This window comes from Typopeltis vanoorti, chromosome 19 (genome assembly GCF_054136105.1).
Source record: "Typopeltis vanoorti isolate ZY-2024b chromosome 19, IOZ_Tvanoo_1.0, whole genome shotgun sequence".
Lineage (NCBI taxonomy): Eukaryota > Metazoa > Arthropoda > Arachnida > Uropygi > Thelyphonidae > Typopeltis > Typopeltis vanoorti.
In genome coordinates this window covers 38,445,918-38,463,282 of record NC_143567.1, presented here as the reverse complement: position 1 = coordinate 38,463,282, position 17,365 = coordinate 38,445,918, and the positions used below count along the sequence as shown (strand labels likewise).

The window sequence follows — 17,365 nt, the reverse complement described above, 5'->3', positions numbered from 1 at the left end:
AGAGAAGCAGTAAAATTTGCAGAAGTAGTAGAAGAGGCAATAGGGCCATACCGTCGGTTGTATGGGGGGAAAAAAGAGTGCCAGCCAAACTACGTTAGCTCAATTCTTTGTTAAGAAGCAGAATAATGAATTTATATTCTGAATATGTTTTATTGTCTTTCAGCTTCATGGTTTTCCTTTAACTAGGCCCTGAGACATACCTTAATTCTTTTATATATATATATATATATATATATATATATAAAAGTCAGATGCGCGAGAAAGTGTGAAAAAATTTGTCCATGCCGAAGAATTGTTTGATATATTGTATTCTATTCATTTGTCAATTGGCCACGGTGGAAGAGACAGAATGATCAAGCAATTAAATACACTTTATAAAAACATAACCCAAGCCCAAATAAAAATGTTTTTGGATTTATGCGAGCCTTGTCAACAAAAACAAAAAAGTGCGAAAAAAGGGATTGTTGTAAAGCCGATTATTTCATCGCATTTCAATAGCAGATGCCAGGTGGATCTCATCGATTACCAATCTCAACCAGATGGAAAGTTTAAGTTTCTTCTCGTATACCAAGACCACTTAACAAAATTTATTGTATTGAAGCCGCTCACATCAAAACGGGCTGATGAAGTAGCCTATAACTTGCTTGATATGTTTCTCCTTTTTGGCGCTCCAAGTATTTTGCATTCTGATAACGGAAGGAAATTTTGTAATAAAATCTTAGAATGTGTAACACAGTTGTGGTCAGAAATCAAAATGGTTAATGGCAAACCTAGACACAGCCAAAGTCAAGGAAGTGTAGAACGAGCGAATCAAGACATTGAAAACATGCTCACTACTTGGATGGCTGATAACCAAACTAACAAGTGGAGTGAGGGCGTACGATTTGTACAATTCATGAAGAATCGTGCCTATCATTCTGCAATTAAAAGAAGTCCATACTAAGCCATGTTCGGTTGTCCCGCAAAAGTGGGATTGTCTTCTTCTATTATACCACAAAGTGTATTACATTCGATAAATACTGAAGAAGACCTTGAAAAATTAGAAGATTCAAAAGAAACTGTGATTATGGGATCACAGTCAAATCTTACTCAAGAGGACATTCCGTTATCCCCTGCTTCTACAGAATCACCTATAGAAATACAAGAATTTATCGATAGTAATCTTAAACTGCCTTCTATACCATTGATTGAGGATACAGTTATGAAGAATATTCACTTACCCTGCACCTCCAAGGAATCACCTCTGCATGTTGAAGAAGTCATCACTGAGTTACCCTCAACTTCAGCAGAATCGCCATGTTGATGAAGGTGTCACTGTGAGAATTAAAGCACCGGAAGTAGACAGAGCAAAAACTGATGCCCGCTCGATTTTAGCTGTGGTTCTTAGTAAATAGAGGATGGCTTTTATAAACTTGGTACTAAAACGGGTATTTTTAAACAATTTCATGCAAAATCTGAATTCAGTGCTTGCAAAGAGGGATTTTTTAACGAAAGAAGATGTCCCTGCTGTGGAAATATCTTTACGTCAAACAGCAATAAAACAATCCCTTGGTACTGGGCAGGGTTTCAGATGACTATAAATGTACCACAAATAGGTGTGCTTGTCGCGAAAACCAATTGCTATGTAATTCAAAGTGTCACCAATCTTTAGATTGCACTAATAAGTAAACATAATTTTATCATATGTTTTGCAAATTCATTTCCTTAATTGTAATAATATTTTAAACCGTTTGATTCTTTGTATTATAGTTTTTTAATTGCTGTTGTTCCAGAAAAGATATTATTTTCACTTTAACGAGTGCCTAGTAGGTAATTTGCAGATTACCTAGGTAATTTGAGAAATGAAACACTTTTCGGCACGTTAACGGATCACCGTAGTTAATCTGCACAATACCTAGATAATCTGTAGAATAACTGATTTCTGCACTTTAGCTGTAACATATATATAAAATTCGTTCCTCAAAAAAGAAATTTGAGGAACGAATTATACTTTTTCCCATAGTTTAGTATATTCGATTAATGCGTTTTCGATTAATGTGCCTGTTTTCAAGAACGCATTAGGCACATTAATCGACGGATTGCTGTATACATATACATTTTTGACAAAGATTATTATTATTATTATTATTATTATTCCTGACACCTCCAAGGAGTCCCAAGACTCATCGCGGGAGGACACCTACAACTGTCTCAACCACTACACCGAACCTCTACTACGAATCATCTCCATCAACGCCATCTACCGCCCACCTCCACCACCACCACAACTAGTATTTTTTGTCTATAAATTGCATGTGTTCTAAAGGGCCGATTTGTCTGTATGCGGGATGAAAAACCCGAGTTTCCGGGTGAAAAAAACCCTGCCCCCACCGTATGAGATCGGCTAACTCACCTTCGATTGAAATCGTCTAGATAAAGATTCCTCCCGTCGCGACGAGAATCGAACTTAGACCTATTCCAATCGAAGGGCGCAATGTACCGTCGTTCTTCCAAGTGCGCTACGGAGGCACTTCATGCAGGGTATTTACGTATACTCGATTAGAGCAGTGCAATTTCTATCCACTTCAAATAAATCAGTACAAAACATTAATTGAATTTATTTTTTGATTAGTAAATATAATAGTAATATTTATAACCACAGTATTAATTTTTTGCATTTTTACGTATATATTTTACAATAGGGGTTCGAAGTTTTATTGCGCGTGGTCGTGTAATATAACGCTTGTTTGAAATTAGCGATTTTTATCTGTTTTGTTTCGTTTTTCATCAAAAATTAGAGTATTATAGTGTATTGGTGTGGATTTTCGTGTTTTTAGAGTATTAGTACATTTATAACATTTTAATTGTGATTTGTCGGCATGCCACCAAAGCCACGAATAATAGCAACAAAGCAAAGACCACGTTGTCCGGCGATTTGAATTTGTAGTATATGAGAAATGTATGCGTCGAGAAAATTAAAGAATATGTGGAAGTAAATTGAAACTGGAGAGAGAGAGAGAGAGAGAGAGAGAAGAGAGAGAGAGAGAGAGAGAGAGAGAGAGAGAGAGAGTTTGTATTAAGTGTTTTAAAAGCTAGTGTCTGTTAGGTTTGCGAGAACGCAACAGACACCGACGATGAGATGGAAAATGGTGTTAATAATTGTCTAACGTGCGGCCGTGGAGAACGAAATGGATGTGAACAAAAAATTAGCGCGTTGAAATATTATCCTTCATAACACAAAGCGTGAAATTGAAAAACCGCAGAAGCGTCACGAGTTAAGCAGGGTTCAAAAAGAAACAAGCAGGTGATCCGAAAGAGTAATAAAGACCGACCTTATATATAATTAAATATATAATTAAATTAAGCAATTAGGGTGGAAGCAAGCGAGTTTGCGTGGAGGCACCCATGAAGCGAGAGAGTGTGAAAATGATCAAGTGTGGAAAATCTAGTCTCAAGCAAGAATATTGAATAGGATAGTCAATTCAGAAAGTAATGGTGGGGGGTGAGGACAAAGGGACGCTGGCGATTCTAAATACTAATGCCAGAAGTATCAGGTACAAGAGGGAGGAGTTTTTGGCATTAGTGAAACCTCACCAAAAGTTAGAGGGTATTAGTGATACTTGGCTAACAGCAGATGATGTAGTTACAGGGATAGAATAGGAAGGGTTTAGTATTTTCAGGGAAGATAAAGAAGATAGAATGGGGGGAGGAGGAGGACTGCTGACGATAGCAGATGGATTGCAACCAAAAAGGATAAGAAACAGTCGGGGGGGGGATGTTCATTTAAAACAGTCTGGTGTGAGATTAAGACCAGTAAGACAAACTATACCATTGGATTTTGCTATAGGTCAGGGAGTTCCATAGGTGATCCTGAAGTCATGCATCGCCAAATTGGTACAATGAGTACAGGTCGAGTGATTACTATGGGAGACTTCAACTATGGAGATATAGACTGGAAGGATGGAAGATCACATGGCAGAAAGGAAATAAAATTTATACACCTGCTGAGCGATAATTACTTAAGGCAGCATGTAATGGAGGGGGACTAGGATTGGTAGAATATTGGATCTGGTCATAGGATCAGAAGAGCTATCCATAACCAAGGTGGCAATGTTGCCTCCAATTGGCGAAAGTGACCATGCGATCTTGACTTGGGAGATTGTAAAACATGAGGAATATTTTATCAAGAAGGGGTATTTGTGGAATTGCAAGGCAGGTGATAATGACATGTTAAACAACAAGCTTAACTCTGTACCATTTCATAAAACACTGCAGGGTAAGGATATTAGTAGTGCATAAGATATGGTAAGGGTCATCTAGAGGAAGCAGTATTAAATTGTACACCTAAGATAAGGAGGGTTAATGATGTCGGAGATAGAGGGATGAGTAATATCATTAAGCACGAGCTGAAAAAGACGAAAATACTCTGGAGGATATATAAAGACAAAGGTGACCAGCAAACTCACCAAGAGTACAAGGCTCAGGCAAGAAAAATGACCAGCATGGTAAGGAAGGCAAAATCGGATTGTGAAAACAATTTCGCCAAGTAGGCCAAAGGAAATCCTAAAGAGTTCTTTCGTGATGCGGCAAGTAAGAGGAAGAATGACTATGGAAGATTAACTTTAACGAGTGATGGTGATGGTCACGAGGAGACAGAAGCAGATAAAATAGTTGAGTTACTGCGTGACTATTTTGCAAAGGTATATCTGCCTAGTGAGGTTACTGCTTTATCATATGTGACAGACATCTGTCGACCTGCAGATGGGGATATGACACCCAATGATGTTCGAACAACCCATATACCAGGATGTTGTCCTATTTCCAACCCAACAGTGCATTAGTTGGCCAGAAAAAAAAAGACTGGATGCTCATAACATTTTGCTCATAAGCGTACACTTCAGAAGATGGCACATTAATTGACATATACAAATACGTCAAATAATTATACTCGAGTTTCAGTATGGGACGAGAAATATTTAAACCCAAGGCAATCTTATTGCGGTTTGGATTCCTTTACTAATAATTTTAACTTTAATCTGCAGGAAGGGACACTGCATAGATAATTTTTAGAATTTTCTCGAGTTTCATTTTTAGTTGAAAAGTCCTTATAATTACTAATTTAATAAGTCGAAAGATTCTATGGATTTCGATCCGAGTTTCGTACCCGGCTATAAAAACATAAAGGGATTTACTATCCCCCTTTCTATTAGTCCTTATAATTGTTTCCCTTTCTAAATGAATTTTCTGCCTGAGTTAAAAAAAATTCGTCTGGGAAGAGGTTTAGTATTTAAGTAGGTATGAGTTTACACGGAAGGCCTCCTAACTACCGAATTTCTAACAGAATTTCATATAATAAAACAACAAAATTATCCATTAGTATATCACTTTGTGAAATACAAATATTTTTCCCTTGTCTTTGATTCATGAGTATATATTTGTATATGTATTAATATGTTTTGTATTTCAGAAAAATTTTAAAACAACGTACTGCTTTCTTGTTTCGCAGAAACATTTTATTGAAATAGTAATGATTAGAGGCATAGAAATGCATGATAATTCAATGATTCAAAGAAGTCCCAAGGACTCCTTTTCGCAATTTCTTTTGAAATACTTGGGATACTTAAATAAAACTGCAAAGCATTCTTCTTGTACGATGCAAGAAAACTCGATTTGCTTTTGACGATGATGGTCAGCCATTGTCTGCTGTCAAAGACAAGAAATGCTGCCATAAAATACCGAAGAAATTGTAATTTTTATTCACTCTTTATTCCTTTCTCCAAAACTGATACGTATTTCTTCTTTTCTTGAATGCTTGGGTTTACTGAAAATATAGAAAAATTTCAATTGAATCTAATTGTGAATTTTATTGTAAAATGATAGATATTAAACTTTAGAAAATATATTACTGACATCATAATGATTTAGAAGTGTTCATCAAGTTCCGTTGCAACATGAACTAAAATTATAATGTAACAATAATAACAACAATAATAATCTTTAAAACAAGAACGTTATAATAATATATTATAATATAATACAAATAACTTTTATTATAAGAAATTTTTTCAAAATGTTATTTAGGTTTTAATTTGGTTACAGAGATTATTTCAGTAAATTTGATTGAGTTCGTTGGAGAGACTGTTCCTGGAAGGATTATAACGAATGTAATGAATAGATCTGAAGTGGTGCGAGGCGATATGAAAAGCAAAAGAAGCAGGGTAGGGAAGCTTCCAAATGGGGAGGTCAATATCATGAGTAAAGTAAATAAAAGTGTGGGAGCACAAACACAAACAAAGAAACGGGGAATCAGGGTGGACAAGAAGACACTTTATGAAACATGTGGATGCTGGTTTCAGAGTGAATGTGTGAGCGGACAAAAAAAAAAGGATGGATATGGAAAGCATCCCGGACCATATCGATATAGTGGTAATATAGAGGAAGAGACTGGTGAAGAGTCACATTGGAGAAATGATGTTCGTAGGACTTCTAGAACCAGAAATGATTTCTTACGTCTGTTTACTAATGCCAGAAATATTTGAAATAAGGGATACGAAGTTGTTGCATTGATTGAGTTTATTCGCCCCAAAATTGTTGGTATAAGCAAGACATGGTTAGATGAGGATGAAATCCTGAGAGGAATAGGCAGATATGATATTTTACGTGAAGATAGACAGGGAAGAAAGGAAGAAGGAGTAGTATTGATTCTAGTAGATGAGTTGTGTCCATCTAAGGTGGATTTGCAAGGTGCAAAAATAGTGGCGACGGTTTTGAGGTGGAGAATACGATGAAATATTTAGTGGGAAATGTATAGGCAAATTAGCCTGGTTAGTAAGAAACGATCATCATGGGTGATGTTAATTATTGGAATATGGACTGAAATAAAAAGATTGCATCTGGGAACAAAGAAAATGAATTTCTGGAGGTTTCAAAAGATAATTACCTTAGACACTATCTAACAGAAGGACACGAAGATCAAGGGTATTGAATTTGATCATCTCATCAGACAGTGTTATTATAAATGTGGTGTGAAATCTTCCACCAGTTGGTGAGAGTGACCATGAGGTGATCACTTGCAGGGTGGGCCGGCATTTGAGGATTTCTGTTAGAAAAGGATATGTGTGGAATTATAAGGCTGGTAATTATGAAATGTTCAGGAAACAGCTTGCAGCAATAACATGGAATGAGGAAGTGGATAGAAAAGATATCAATGCTACTTTGAGTCCCTGAAGAAGTATTTGATGCAGGCAATATCAGAATGTATTCCAGAGGTCAAGAGGATAAGTAGAGCAGATATGAAATGGATGAATCAAGAGGTAAGGTAGGCAATCTGGAAGAAACATAAGATGAGTGGCCTTAACAACCAGTTGCATGAAACTACAAAGAGCAGGCGAAGAAGGTGACTTGCTTAATAAAAAGGGTGGAAAAAGTGCAGTATGAACAGTAGTTAGCTAATGTGGCTAAAAAAATTGTAGAGAATTTTTTTCGATGTGGCCAGTAGAAGAAAGAACAATTATGGAATGATGGCACTGATTGGTGAAAGCGGAGGAATGATAATCTCTGTAGAGGAGAGTTGAGATATTTAATGAGCAACTTATAAAGGTATTTCATTCTTATGAATGTAGCATTATGCAAAACTTGAATGCAGTGGGTGAGAAGGAGGAACTATTAGTAATTGAGCAGGAGGTGTATGAGGAATTCAGCAAACTTGATGTTAATAAGGCTGTAGGACTTGATGCTATTTCACATGTTTTGAGGGAATGTTCTCGGGAGTTCACAACAGCTTTTAGATATAATTTTACTTATATATATATATATACCGTTATATATCTTTTCAACATGAATATAAGTAGTGGCAAGAGGGCAAAATAATTCCGATTCATAAGGTACGTGATAACATTTAACGTTTTGAATTATAGGCCAGTCTTCGTGTGTGTCTGGAGTTGTGGTTAGTGTTTGAGAGATTAGTTGGGACCAAGATTCAGAATTGGATTGACAACAGAAAAATATTCTTTGGTTGCCAGCATTGGTTTGTTAAAGGAAGGTCGTGTTTTTGCAATCTGCTTACTGATTATAATAAAATGACAAATTCATTGGATAAGGGTATAAAGGCATGCCTATATAATGGTATATTTAGATTTTGAAAATGCCTTAGATAAATTGCCACACGACAAGCTGTCGATTAAATTGGAATGGCCGGGCTAAACACTAGATTAGTGCACTGGGCTGGAGATTGGCTGTCCTATATATATATATCAGCCAGTTGTCTTATGGAGGTTTAACCCAAGGGACTGTTTTGCTATTTAATTTGTATGTTAGTGATATTGGACATCTGAATGATATGCAGTTATTTACATATGGTGCAAAGTTGGGGAGAGCTATCAGTAGTAGTGCAGATGCTGTGGCTTGGCAAGGAGACTTGAGTACTTGCTGAATGGATAAATGAGTGGAGTAGGGATGTCAATTCAATGTTGAGATGTGTAAGATTTAAAAATTTGGGAAGCAGAGATGGGATGTAAAGTACACTATCGGTGAAAATATCTTGGAAGAGGCAGAGGAGATGAGATATCTGGGAGTGATTGTGGACAAGGACCTAAATTTTCAGGGACATATTGCTAAAATTGTGAAAACAGCACAACAGATAATGGGAATGATGGGGAGGGCACTGACTTGTTATGTTATGGTCACTTGTAGAAGGCTTTGATTGGGATTACTGTAAACAGTAATCCCAATCAAAGAATTTGATTGGTATTACTATTTGATTGAAAAAGAACCAACCAGGAGAAGAATACAAATTTCTTCACCTGGTTTTCAAAAAGATGATGTGTTGGAAAAAGTTCAGAGACGATTGATGAAGGTGGTTTTTGATCTTCAGAATGTTGAGTATGAAGGCAGATTGAGAAAATGCAATTTGCAAAAATTGATGTATACGAGGAGGAAGAGGAGAGGAGATATGATGGAGACATGTAAGCTGTTAAGGGATTATTACCAGATTAATGTGGAGGAGGTTTTGCATAGAGTGAGTAACGATAGGGAAAGAACAAGTGGTCACCCCCGGAAGCTATATAAGGAGAGTGTGTGCAAATGGATGAGGAGCAGTTTTTTTTTTCATGAATGATTGGAATGCATTGCCAGAGAGTGTGGTGAGTGCAGAGGGTGATCATATTTAAAGCTTAGTACAATAAACTGTGTGTAACAATTGATCTTTATAATGATAACAATAAATTGTTCATCAATATTGCACATGGGTTATGCATGATGGGTTGGTTCAACGTCAATAATAACAATCCATGGTATTTATAGGATCAAAGGCTCGAGAGTGTGTATATATATATATATATTCCTGTGTGTAAATTGCTTGTCTTTTTATGGCCGTATTGTCTGGTTGCTGGATAAAAAATACCCTGTGTTTCTGATGGGAAACAAAACAACTCCATATGAGAGCGGCTAATGCAACATCAGCAGGAAAGCCTAATAAAGATTCGTCGCGTCCTTATGATCGATAAATTTATGTGTTGAAAGATTCTCTCACGTGATTCTGCCTGAGCTGCGCAATTATAATAAACAAACCTTTGACCTAAATAGTGAGCATTTCCATATCGCAGTCGGAAGAATTAACATACCCCTTAGTTGAAGAGATCCCCTTTTTGAATTCCATCTCGAAATTTAAATCTAGATGAAATTCAAATTCATAATTTTTCATACGTAAAATGGGTTTACTGATCTCGTGATGACACGAAAAAATGGTTCATGGTCCAGTTTTCTGGTAGGAATATTAAATATCAATAAACAATAATTTAAACGGTTAGTTTCTTAATAGTTCTTAAGACCAGCACCAAAAGTAAGCGAAAATCTAACTTTTAATTTATACTGAGAATTTATACTGAGAACAATCCAGATATATACCCTCATAACGCGAAAGGATCAGAGATTTAATTATTCTAATTTAAGAGCAGAACAATGTGGCCTTATCTTTATTTATTTATAGTTCTACGATACAGCTACGGTAATATCAGGTACTATCATGTTAGGAAAATAACCTTCATAAAAAAAATAGGATTAAGGGATTTACTAGATTGATATTCTGCAACCATAGTTTACCATTAGATGTTTTAAATAAATCAGATCCTGTATGTATGTATATATTATGTGTGTATATATGATGGAAGTTTTTCCACTTAGCTATGTTACCAATTATATATTTGGCTTAATCCTTTATCCAAGTGTAAGCAAACAAAGTTTCCACCTGAAGTATTTTGAGGACTGGGGCAACTCGTGGGAAAATGGGTAGTTGACCTATTCCATAATGCATAGTATTAAACATACCTATATGGATATGTGCTTTGCATTATGGGATACTGAGGCAAGTGATGAAAACTCATACACCTTTACACGAGTTGCCCCAGTCCTGAAAATACTTCAGGCGCAAACTTTGTTTGCTTACACTTGGATAAAGAATTGTGTGTATATAATTGTGCGTGTGTATATAATTGCCAATAATTGTGTGTATATAATTGTGCGTGTATATATATATATATATATATATATATATATGAAATTATGAGGTGAATCATATGGAATATTCCAGCATTAGTGAATGAAAATAGAGATAAAACTTGCAATCTAGTTGTAAAAGGAAGAAAACCCGGAGTTTAAACAGATGAATTTGCGAAGCGATGTTTGTACAATACCACAAAAAAGAAAGGAAAAAGCTTTTGAAATATGAATAGTAATTATTTGAATTGCCAAGTACTTTTCATAGCAGTTTAACATACTGCACATGCGAGAGAAAAATTATCTATGGGTCAATTTAAAAATAATTCTTGAGATTTCGAGGTAATGTAAATAATGTAAGCTGGTAATGAATTTTCACTTCACTTTAAGGGGGAATGGAAGTAAAATTAATGGAACGATAAGACGAATGCAAACATTTGTCACCATTTCAGGATCGAAATGGATAGGAAAGCAACACACACACACACACACATAGAGAGAGAGACCTTTAAATGAAATGAAATTATTTATTTAATTTCATTTACAGGTGAAAAATATCAAAAAGAGGCATCGAATAGATGCTTGACGTGACTGGTGTTAGAAAAGATAAGTTAACGAGATCGCCAATCCTATTATGGATTTCATTCAAGTGAAGTTTTGAAATGAAGATCATTAGAGATTTCTTAATAATATGTTTGTTCACAAGGTACCATTCGACTCAATTTCAGATGTGCCAGATTTCTCTTTCTTACCCAACTGTATTCTCACACAGTTAAGTTCAACAACTGTGAAACTGTCTTTAATTGCAAATAACACTCGATGTTTTGCTAGTCAATTGTCACTAGCTTCGCATATGTTTTGCTACAGTTTAATATTTTACAAATAATTACAATTACAAATTATAACTTTCCTTCCGTAAGGAATTAGGTGTAGAATAGGGCATCTATTCAAACTGTTATCACGAATTAGTTTGTGATAATTTGCATCATAGTATAATATGTGGTTTCTATAAATGTAACAAAATTTCATGACCTCTAAAATTATTTTTTGTTTTAATGAAACCAATAATTTTCACATCTCTACACGAAAACCTTTTTGTTCCTATGTATATGTTTGGAATGGAATTCTAATTGGATAATATCCATTTTCAAAATGTCTTTATTGGAAGTATCGCATTTGTATGCGAATCAAGCACCACAAATGAGACTGTAAATCTATAAATACCGTGGGTGGGCTGTGAGAGTTAGACAATTCAAAAACTCTGCTCAGGAGACTAAAAACCTTTGACTCAAGCGATTCGGATATATAATAGGCAGAGCGGCCATCACACATCGGGAAATGTTGGACAAAGAAATTCATCCCATGATTATAAAATAGACTATTTTAAGTATATACGATATATTTAATCATAAATAATCTTGGCTCAACCTTTTTTGTTTTGTTGTCCAAATTTCACTTTCCCATCAATTGGTATAGATCAGTGATGGCGAACCTATGACAAGCGTGTCAGCACTTGAGGATTTCAGGTGACACACTTTGGATATTGAAAAATATTGGTATTTTGTTGAAAAAACTGCGATAAATCGTGTAAGATCGCTCTCAGTTAAGGCGAAGGTTGGTTTGTTCATTGAAAGAACTTTCTACCAGTAGTCAGCAACAGAAAAGTCATTAAATGCAATGTAAGTGTAATTTCAGTTAATTAAATTAATTGTATAATATGAATTCATAATTTTATATCAATGTCCTATTAAATAAATAGCCTGTTATGATATGTATAAGTTACCAACTTTGATTATGTAGTTACATTTATAATGCATGTATGCAAGTGGCACATCAACAACGTCAATATTTTAAAAAAAAAAGTTTGACACACCTGGGTAAAAAGGTTCACCATCAATTGGTATAGATGGTATATTTTAATCATTTATGTAGCCTGTAATTTTACCAGATTAGGTTTAAGCACAAAATTTATGACGCCTGCTATTTTTAGATAATTTTCATATTTATGTCCTTTTCTACTTCATATGAAATCATGTACCCTAAATAAGCAAAAGAGGTAACTTGTTCCAAAATTGTGTTTTTATTACCGTTTTAGTTCTAGTTGAATATTGATCTTTAAATGCCATTATTTTTGATTTTTTCTGTTGAAATTATCATTCTGAAGTCTTTGGGAATTTCTTTTAAATTTAGAAGGTTTAGAATAGCTTTGTGAAGTCTGTTCTCAGAATCAGTATCACAGGGTTATCGGCAAAACGGAGTGTGTTGAAATTCAGACGATAGTTTATACATTGACAATTTGTTTCTATTCCATTTTTATTATTTAATTTAAGCATGTATTAAATAAAATTGCAGTTAAGCGAAATCCCCATCTATCTTTTTGCTTGATGTATCTCTAAGATATTTTCAATTTCAGAACTCAGTCGGATCTGTATTTCCTTATCCTTGTAATGCTATTTGTAATTCTTGCAATATGTAAATGAGAAGTTTCTTTTTTATCTTATCAAATGTTTTTTAATCAATAAATGTAATACGTGTTTTTAGATGAATGTTCTTTTCTAAAACCATTCTATGCTTCCAGAAGAAAGTCTCTTGAGTCATATATATATATATATATAATACTTTTTTTTTTTTAAAAAAAAAGCTATTTCTATTGCTCTTTTGCATTCTTTCTTCTTCTTCTTCTTGGCTTCCCGTATTAGGCAACGGTTTGCCTGTAATGTTTGCAAGGATTTAAATAATATTCTGCCCATCTCCTCCTGGGTCTTCTTCTTGATCAGCAAGTCCATGTTTCACTGCTATATTTCAGAATTGGTTTGGCTATTATTTTATATAGTTCTGTTTGGATTGTTCTGGACATCTGCATACTGAAGTGTCTGTTCAAAGTTCCAATGACTGCTAGCAATACATTCTTTCTTTGTTATTGAATAAAGTTTATTTCAAAATAAGAAGAGTCTCTCTAAAACCTATTTCTGCATATATAATTCTGCGCTTAAGTCATCTTCCCCAAGTGATTCGCCATTTTTAAAAATTTTCAAACTGATTTCTTCCAGTGTTATAACTTCAATATCGTTTCAAACACACACACACACACACACACTTCCCCAAGTGATTCGCCATTTTTAAAAATTTTCAAACTGATTTCTTCCAGTGTTATAACTTCAATATCGTTTCAAACACACACACACACACACACACACACACACACACACACACACACACACACACACACACACACACACACACACACACACACACACACACACACACACACACACACACACAATAAAGATAATTGCATGCTTTCTTTTAAATGTCGTAATTTTAAAGGAAACATGATGCAGTTATGGAAAAAAATGAGCAACATGCTGTTATTTATTTACCTCCAAAATGCTGCTGCTTGTTGCAGTGTATCAGGAACCTTTTTATTGTGGGTCTCAGGCAGGAGTAGGACAAGTAGGCCTGATGCTATTGACAAACATCCGTAGATAGCTTGCGGGACTGATAAGTGAGTTGCAAGACCCTGAAATTAATAATTCATATTTCTTTACAGACGTACTTCACAATACACATATTGTTTAGCTTATCAGTATACATGGGATGGCCTTATCGTATTTGTAATATTAGCTAATATACAAATAATAAAATAAAGTAAAATTGATAAAATAAAAGTGAAAAATTGATCAAAAAATTGTGGGAAAAAATTCTGCTCCCAAAGTTAGCAGGTTAATCTCATTCTGAAGGTACTCATTTCGTTCATGTTTCTGACAAAGCTTTGACAACACACCTTTCTCACACAGTTTGAAAAATTCTTCCAACAATGGTGTTTTCGCACTAGAAAGAGCTATTATTATTACGGGAAACTCCAAGGAGTCCTTAGACTCATCGAGGGAGGCCATAAATATCATGTCAAGAACTATTGAGCATTCGCACAGCATCTCTCATATTTTGCTTTGAACTCATTTACAGTCATGGCACCCACAACAAAATCTGGCAGCTTGTTCCACTCATTCACCACTCTCCAAGTAAAAAACCTAGTTCTAACACCCTTGCTTACAACACTCTTTCTCAGTTTCCATGGATGGCCCATAGTTCTCCCACCACCAGACCTGTCTGAAAAATTTCCTCTGAATTAATCTTCTAAAAACCCCTCAGTAATTTGAATGTCTCAATCATATCATCCCTCTTTTCCGCCTATCAACCAATTTCTGTAATCCACAGATCTTCAACCTGTTTTCGTAAGGTTTATTCCACAGATCAGCTATCATTTCGGTCACTCGCCTCTGGATCCTGTCAACCTCCTCCTCATCAAGAAGAAACCCTGGCGCCCAGATCTGGGCACAGTAGTCAAGATGGGGTCTTATCAAGGCTCGATAAAGAGGAACAATAACTTGCTTGTCTCTGCTCGTCAAATTATTCTTCAGTAACCAAGTGATCTGATGAGCTGATTTAGCCACTTTAGCTATGTGCTCCCTAAACTTCAACTCCCTATCCATCAACACTACCAAATCTCTGGCTTCGTCAATCTCCTGGAGTACAGTTACACCAATGTTACATCATTACTACATCAAACTGACATCCGTTTTCCTTAGTCCAATCTGTCAATCTATCCAAATCATCCTGCAAAATTTTGACATGATGTGTATTTATTATTGCTCAACCCAACTTTCCATCATCGGCAAATAAATGTGAACAGTTCCTCTCAGATTCTTTCCTATATCATTAATGAGAAAAATTAAATGGCAGTGGTCCAAGAACAGAACCCTGTGGCACACCACTAGTAACAGGCCTTCTTTTGGATTCCACTCCTGAATAAACTACCTCTGATATCTCTCCATCAACCACTCTACTATTCCATCTCACCAATCCTATATCCATCCCATATGCTGCAGTTTACTGATTAGAATTCCATGTGGTATCCTGTCAAAGGCCTTAGAAAGGTCCAATAGAATCACTGTAAACCCATTATTCTTATCCAGTTCAGCCATCACTGTGTTATAAAACGTGAGCAGGTTACTGAGGCATGATCTACCCTTCACAAAACTGTAATTTATTATTAAATTGTTATTATTAAAAATTGTTATTATTATTAAAATTATTAAACTGATACTTTTTATCTATCCATTCCTGTATTTTGCTCTTGACTACTTTCTCCAAAACCATACGATAACTATACTATATTGACGTATAGCCTTCTGGTGTTCTTTATTATAGTAACTAACTCTTCCAAGTTCTTGCATGTCCCACGCCACCGGATTTACAAAGAAACAAAATTACTCGCTGTCTCCGCCATCAAAGCCAATCACACATGAGAGCTAAATGAGCATGCGTGTTCTTTTCATGATTACTTCTCAATAGTATTTATCTAGTTTTAAGTTCTAAAAATAGTCCAATAAATAAAAAAATCATTCACAATTAAAAGTCACACAGTTAAAGGCCTGCTCAGTAAATTGCCTTCATTCAGTTTACCTGCCATCTTCTATAAGTGGAATTTAGCTTTCTTTTATGTCTAAAATTTTAAGAATATGCCGTAAACGTATTAACACATAAATCTGTGAATCTAAATGTTAACGATTGTGATATAATTCAAAGTGTGCTAGAACTTTGTCATACAGAAATGTAACATTCAAAATTGTTATTAAACATTCTACAGTTTTCTTTTTACTCCTATAAACGATCCAAATGCAAGAACATGCTTATGAGAAAGAGTTATTTTTTATAGAGTAAAAATGACACCTAATATTGGATTCATTAAAAAATTAAAAAATTAAAAAGAAATTACAAAAAGCGTATTTTTGTTTCTTCTTCTTTTTTTAAAATAAGCAATTTTTTTGGCTTTATTTTCTTTCGGTATCTTTCCAAATGATCTTGAAAAAAGCTTAGCGAAGTCTGAAAAAATTACTTATGTCTTTTTTTTTAAAATAATTATTAAAATTATTTAAAAACTTTAAAAATTATAATTTTTAAAGCGTGTAATTATGCGAACTTTTTTTTATTTAAACTTATCATGATCGTATAAAATTCCTTACGTTAATTTATTGGTTAAGAGATTGTAGCTATGGCATAAATATGTTTATTCTACATGTTCTAAAATTCTAGAAAGAAAACATTGAAAACTCATTTGTGACGCAGAAATATTTTGCTCATATCATCAAAAGCTCAGCATGCATTAAGGATAAATTTTACAAGTGCACATTTTCTGTCTACACACACACACATACATATACAACGACCACTTGATTACAAACATTCTAAAAATATCAAGGGGAGATTCTTTAATCTGTTCAAATGACCACGATGCCACATGATAACGGAAGCATTCTGAACACTCATTTTCTTCATAAGGACAAGATGGCAAATTCAGTGAGATATCCAAAGAAAGTTACAGTTTACTGTTATAGCGTAACAGCAAACTGTATGCTTCTTGGACTTCAGAATTTTTTCACCTTCCGTTGGTCTCGAATAGCGACTGTGGCGTGGCTATCTGTGACTGGACTTAAGTTAGTTATTCACATGTGACGTCATTTTCACAAAGAGTCAGTAGGATAATCACAAACATCCGTATCCCTGGCGAAATTCGAACCCGCATCATCTTGGACGGTGGGTGGATACGCTAATCACTCGGCTAACCAGGTCAGCAATGGCATAAGTGATGGTTGATTTTCATTGATTAGACTGCAGTACTTTCCAAACTTATGGATGTAAAGGCCCCCCTTGGAAAAATTAAAATATTTCACGGCCCCAATCGAAATAAAAAAAAGATCGTAATACAGACTCCATTGGGTTTTTATTATAGTTGATAGATAATAATAGAAAAAGTGAAAGAAAGTTAAATCCTCCGTTCTTTTTTGGAAAATCACTAGAGATTGTCGCCTTAGAAAATACTACTCATGCCAGT

The 17,365-nt window shown here is 34.9% G+C and overlaps 1 protein-coding gene across 2 annotated transcripts in view; it reads right to left on the bottom strand.

The window, feature by feature from the left end:
- Positions 1 to 5,476: 5,476 nt before the first annotated feature.
- LOC150096006 (organic cation transporter protein-like) overlaps positions 5,477 to 17,365 on the bottom strand; it is a 48,038-nt gene continuing 36,149 nt past the window's right edge. For both annotated transcript variants that reach the window (XM_090409367.1, XM_090409368.1), the window contains 2 exons: positions 13,851 to 13,990; positions 5,477 to 5,800 (listed from right to left, as the gene is read on the bottom strand). In XM_090409367.1, coding sequence (XP_090265493.1) covers positions 5,737 to 5,800; positions 13,851 to 13,990 — 204 coding nt within the window. In that variant the 3' untranslated portion in view covers positions 5,477 to 5,736. The remainder of the gene's footprint in view (positions 5,801 to 13,850; positions 13,991 to 17,365) is intronic.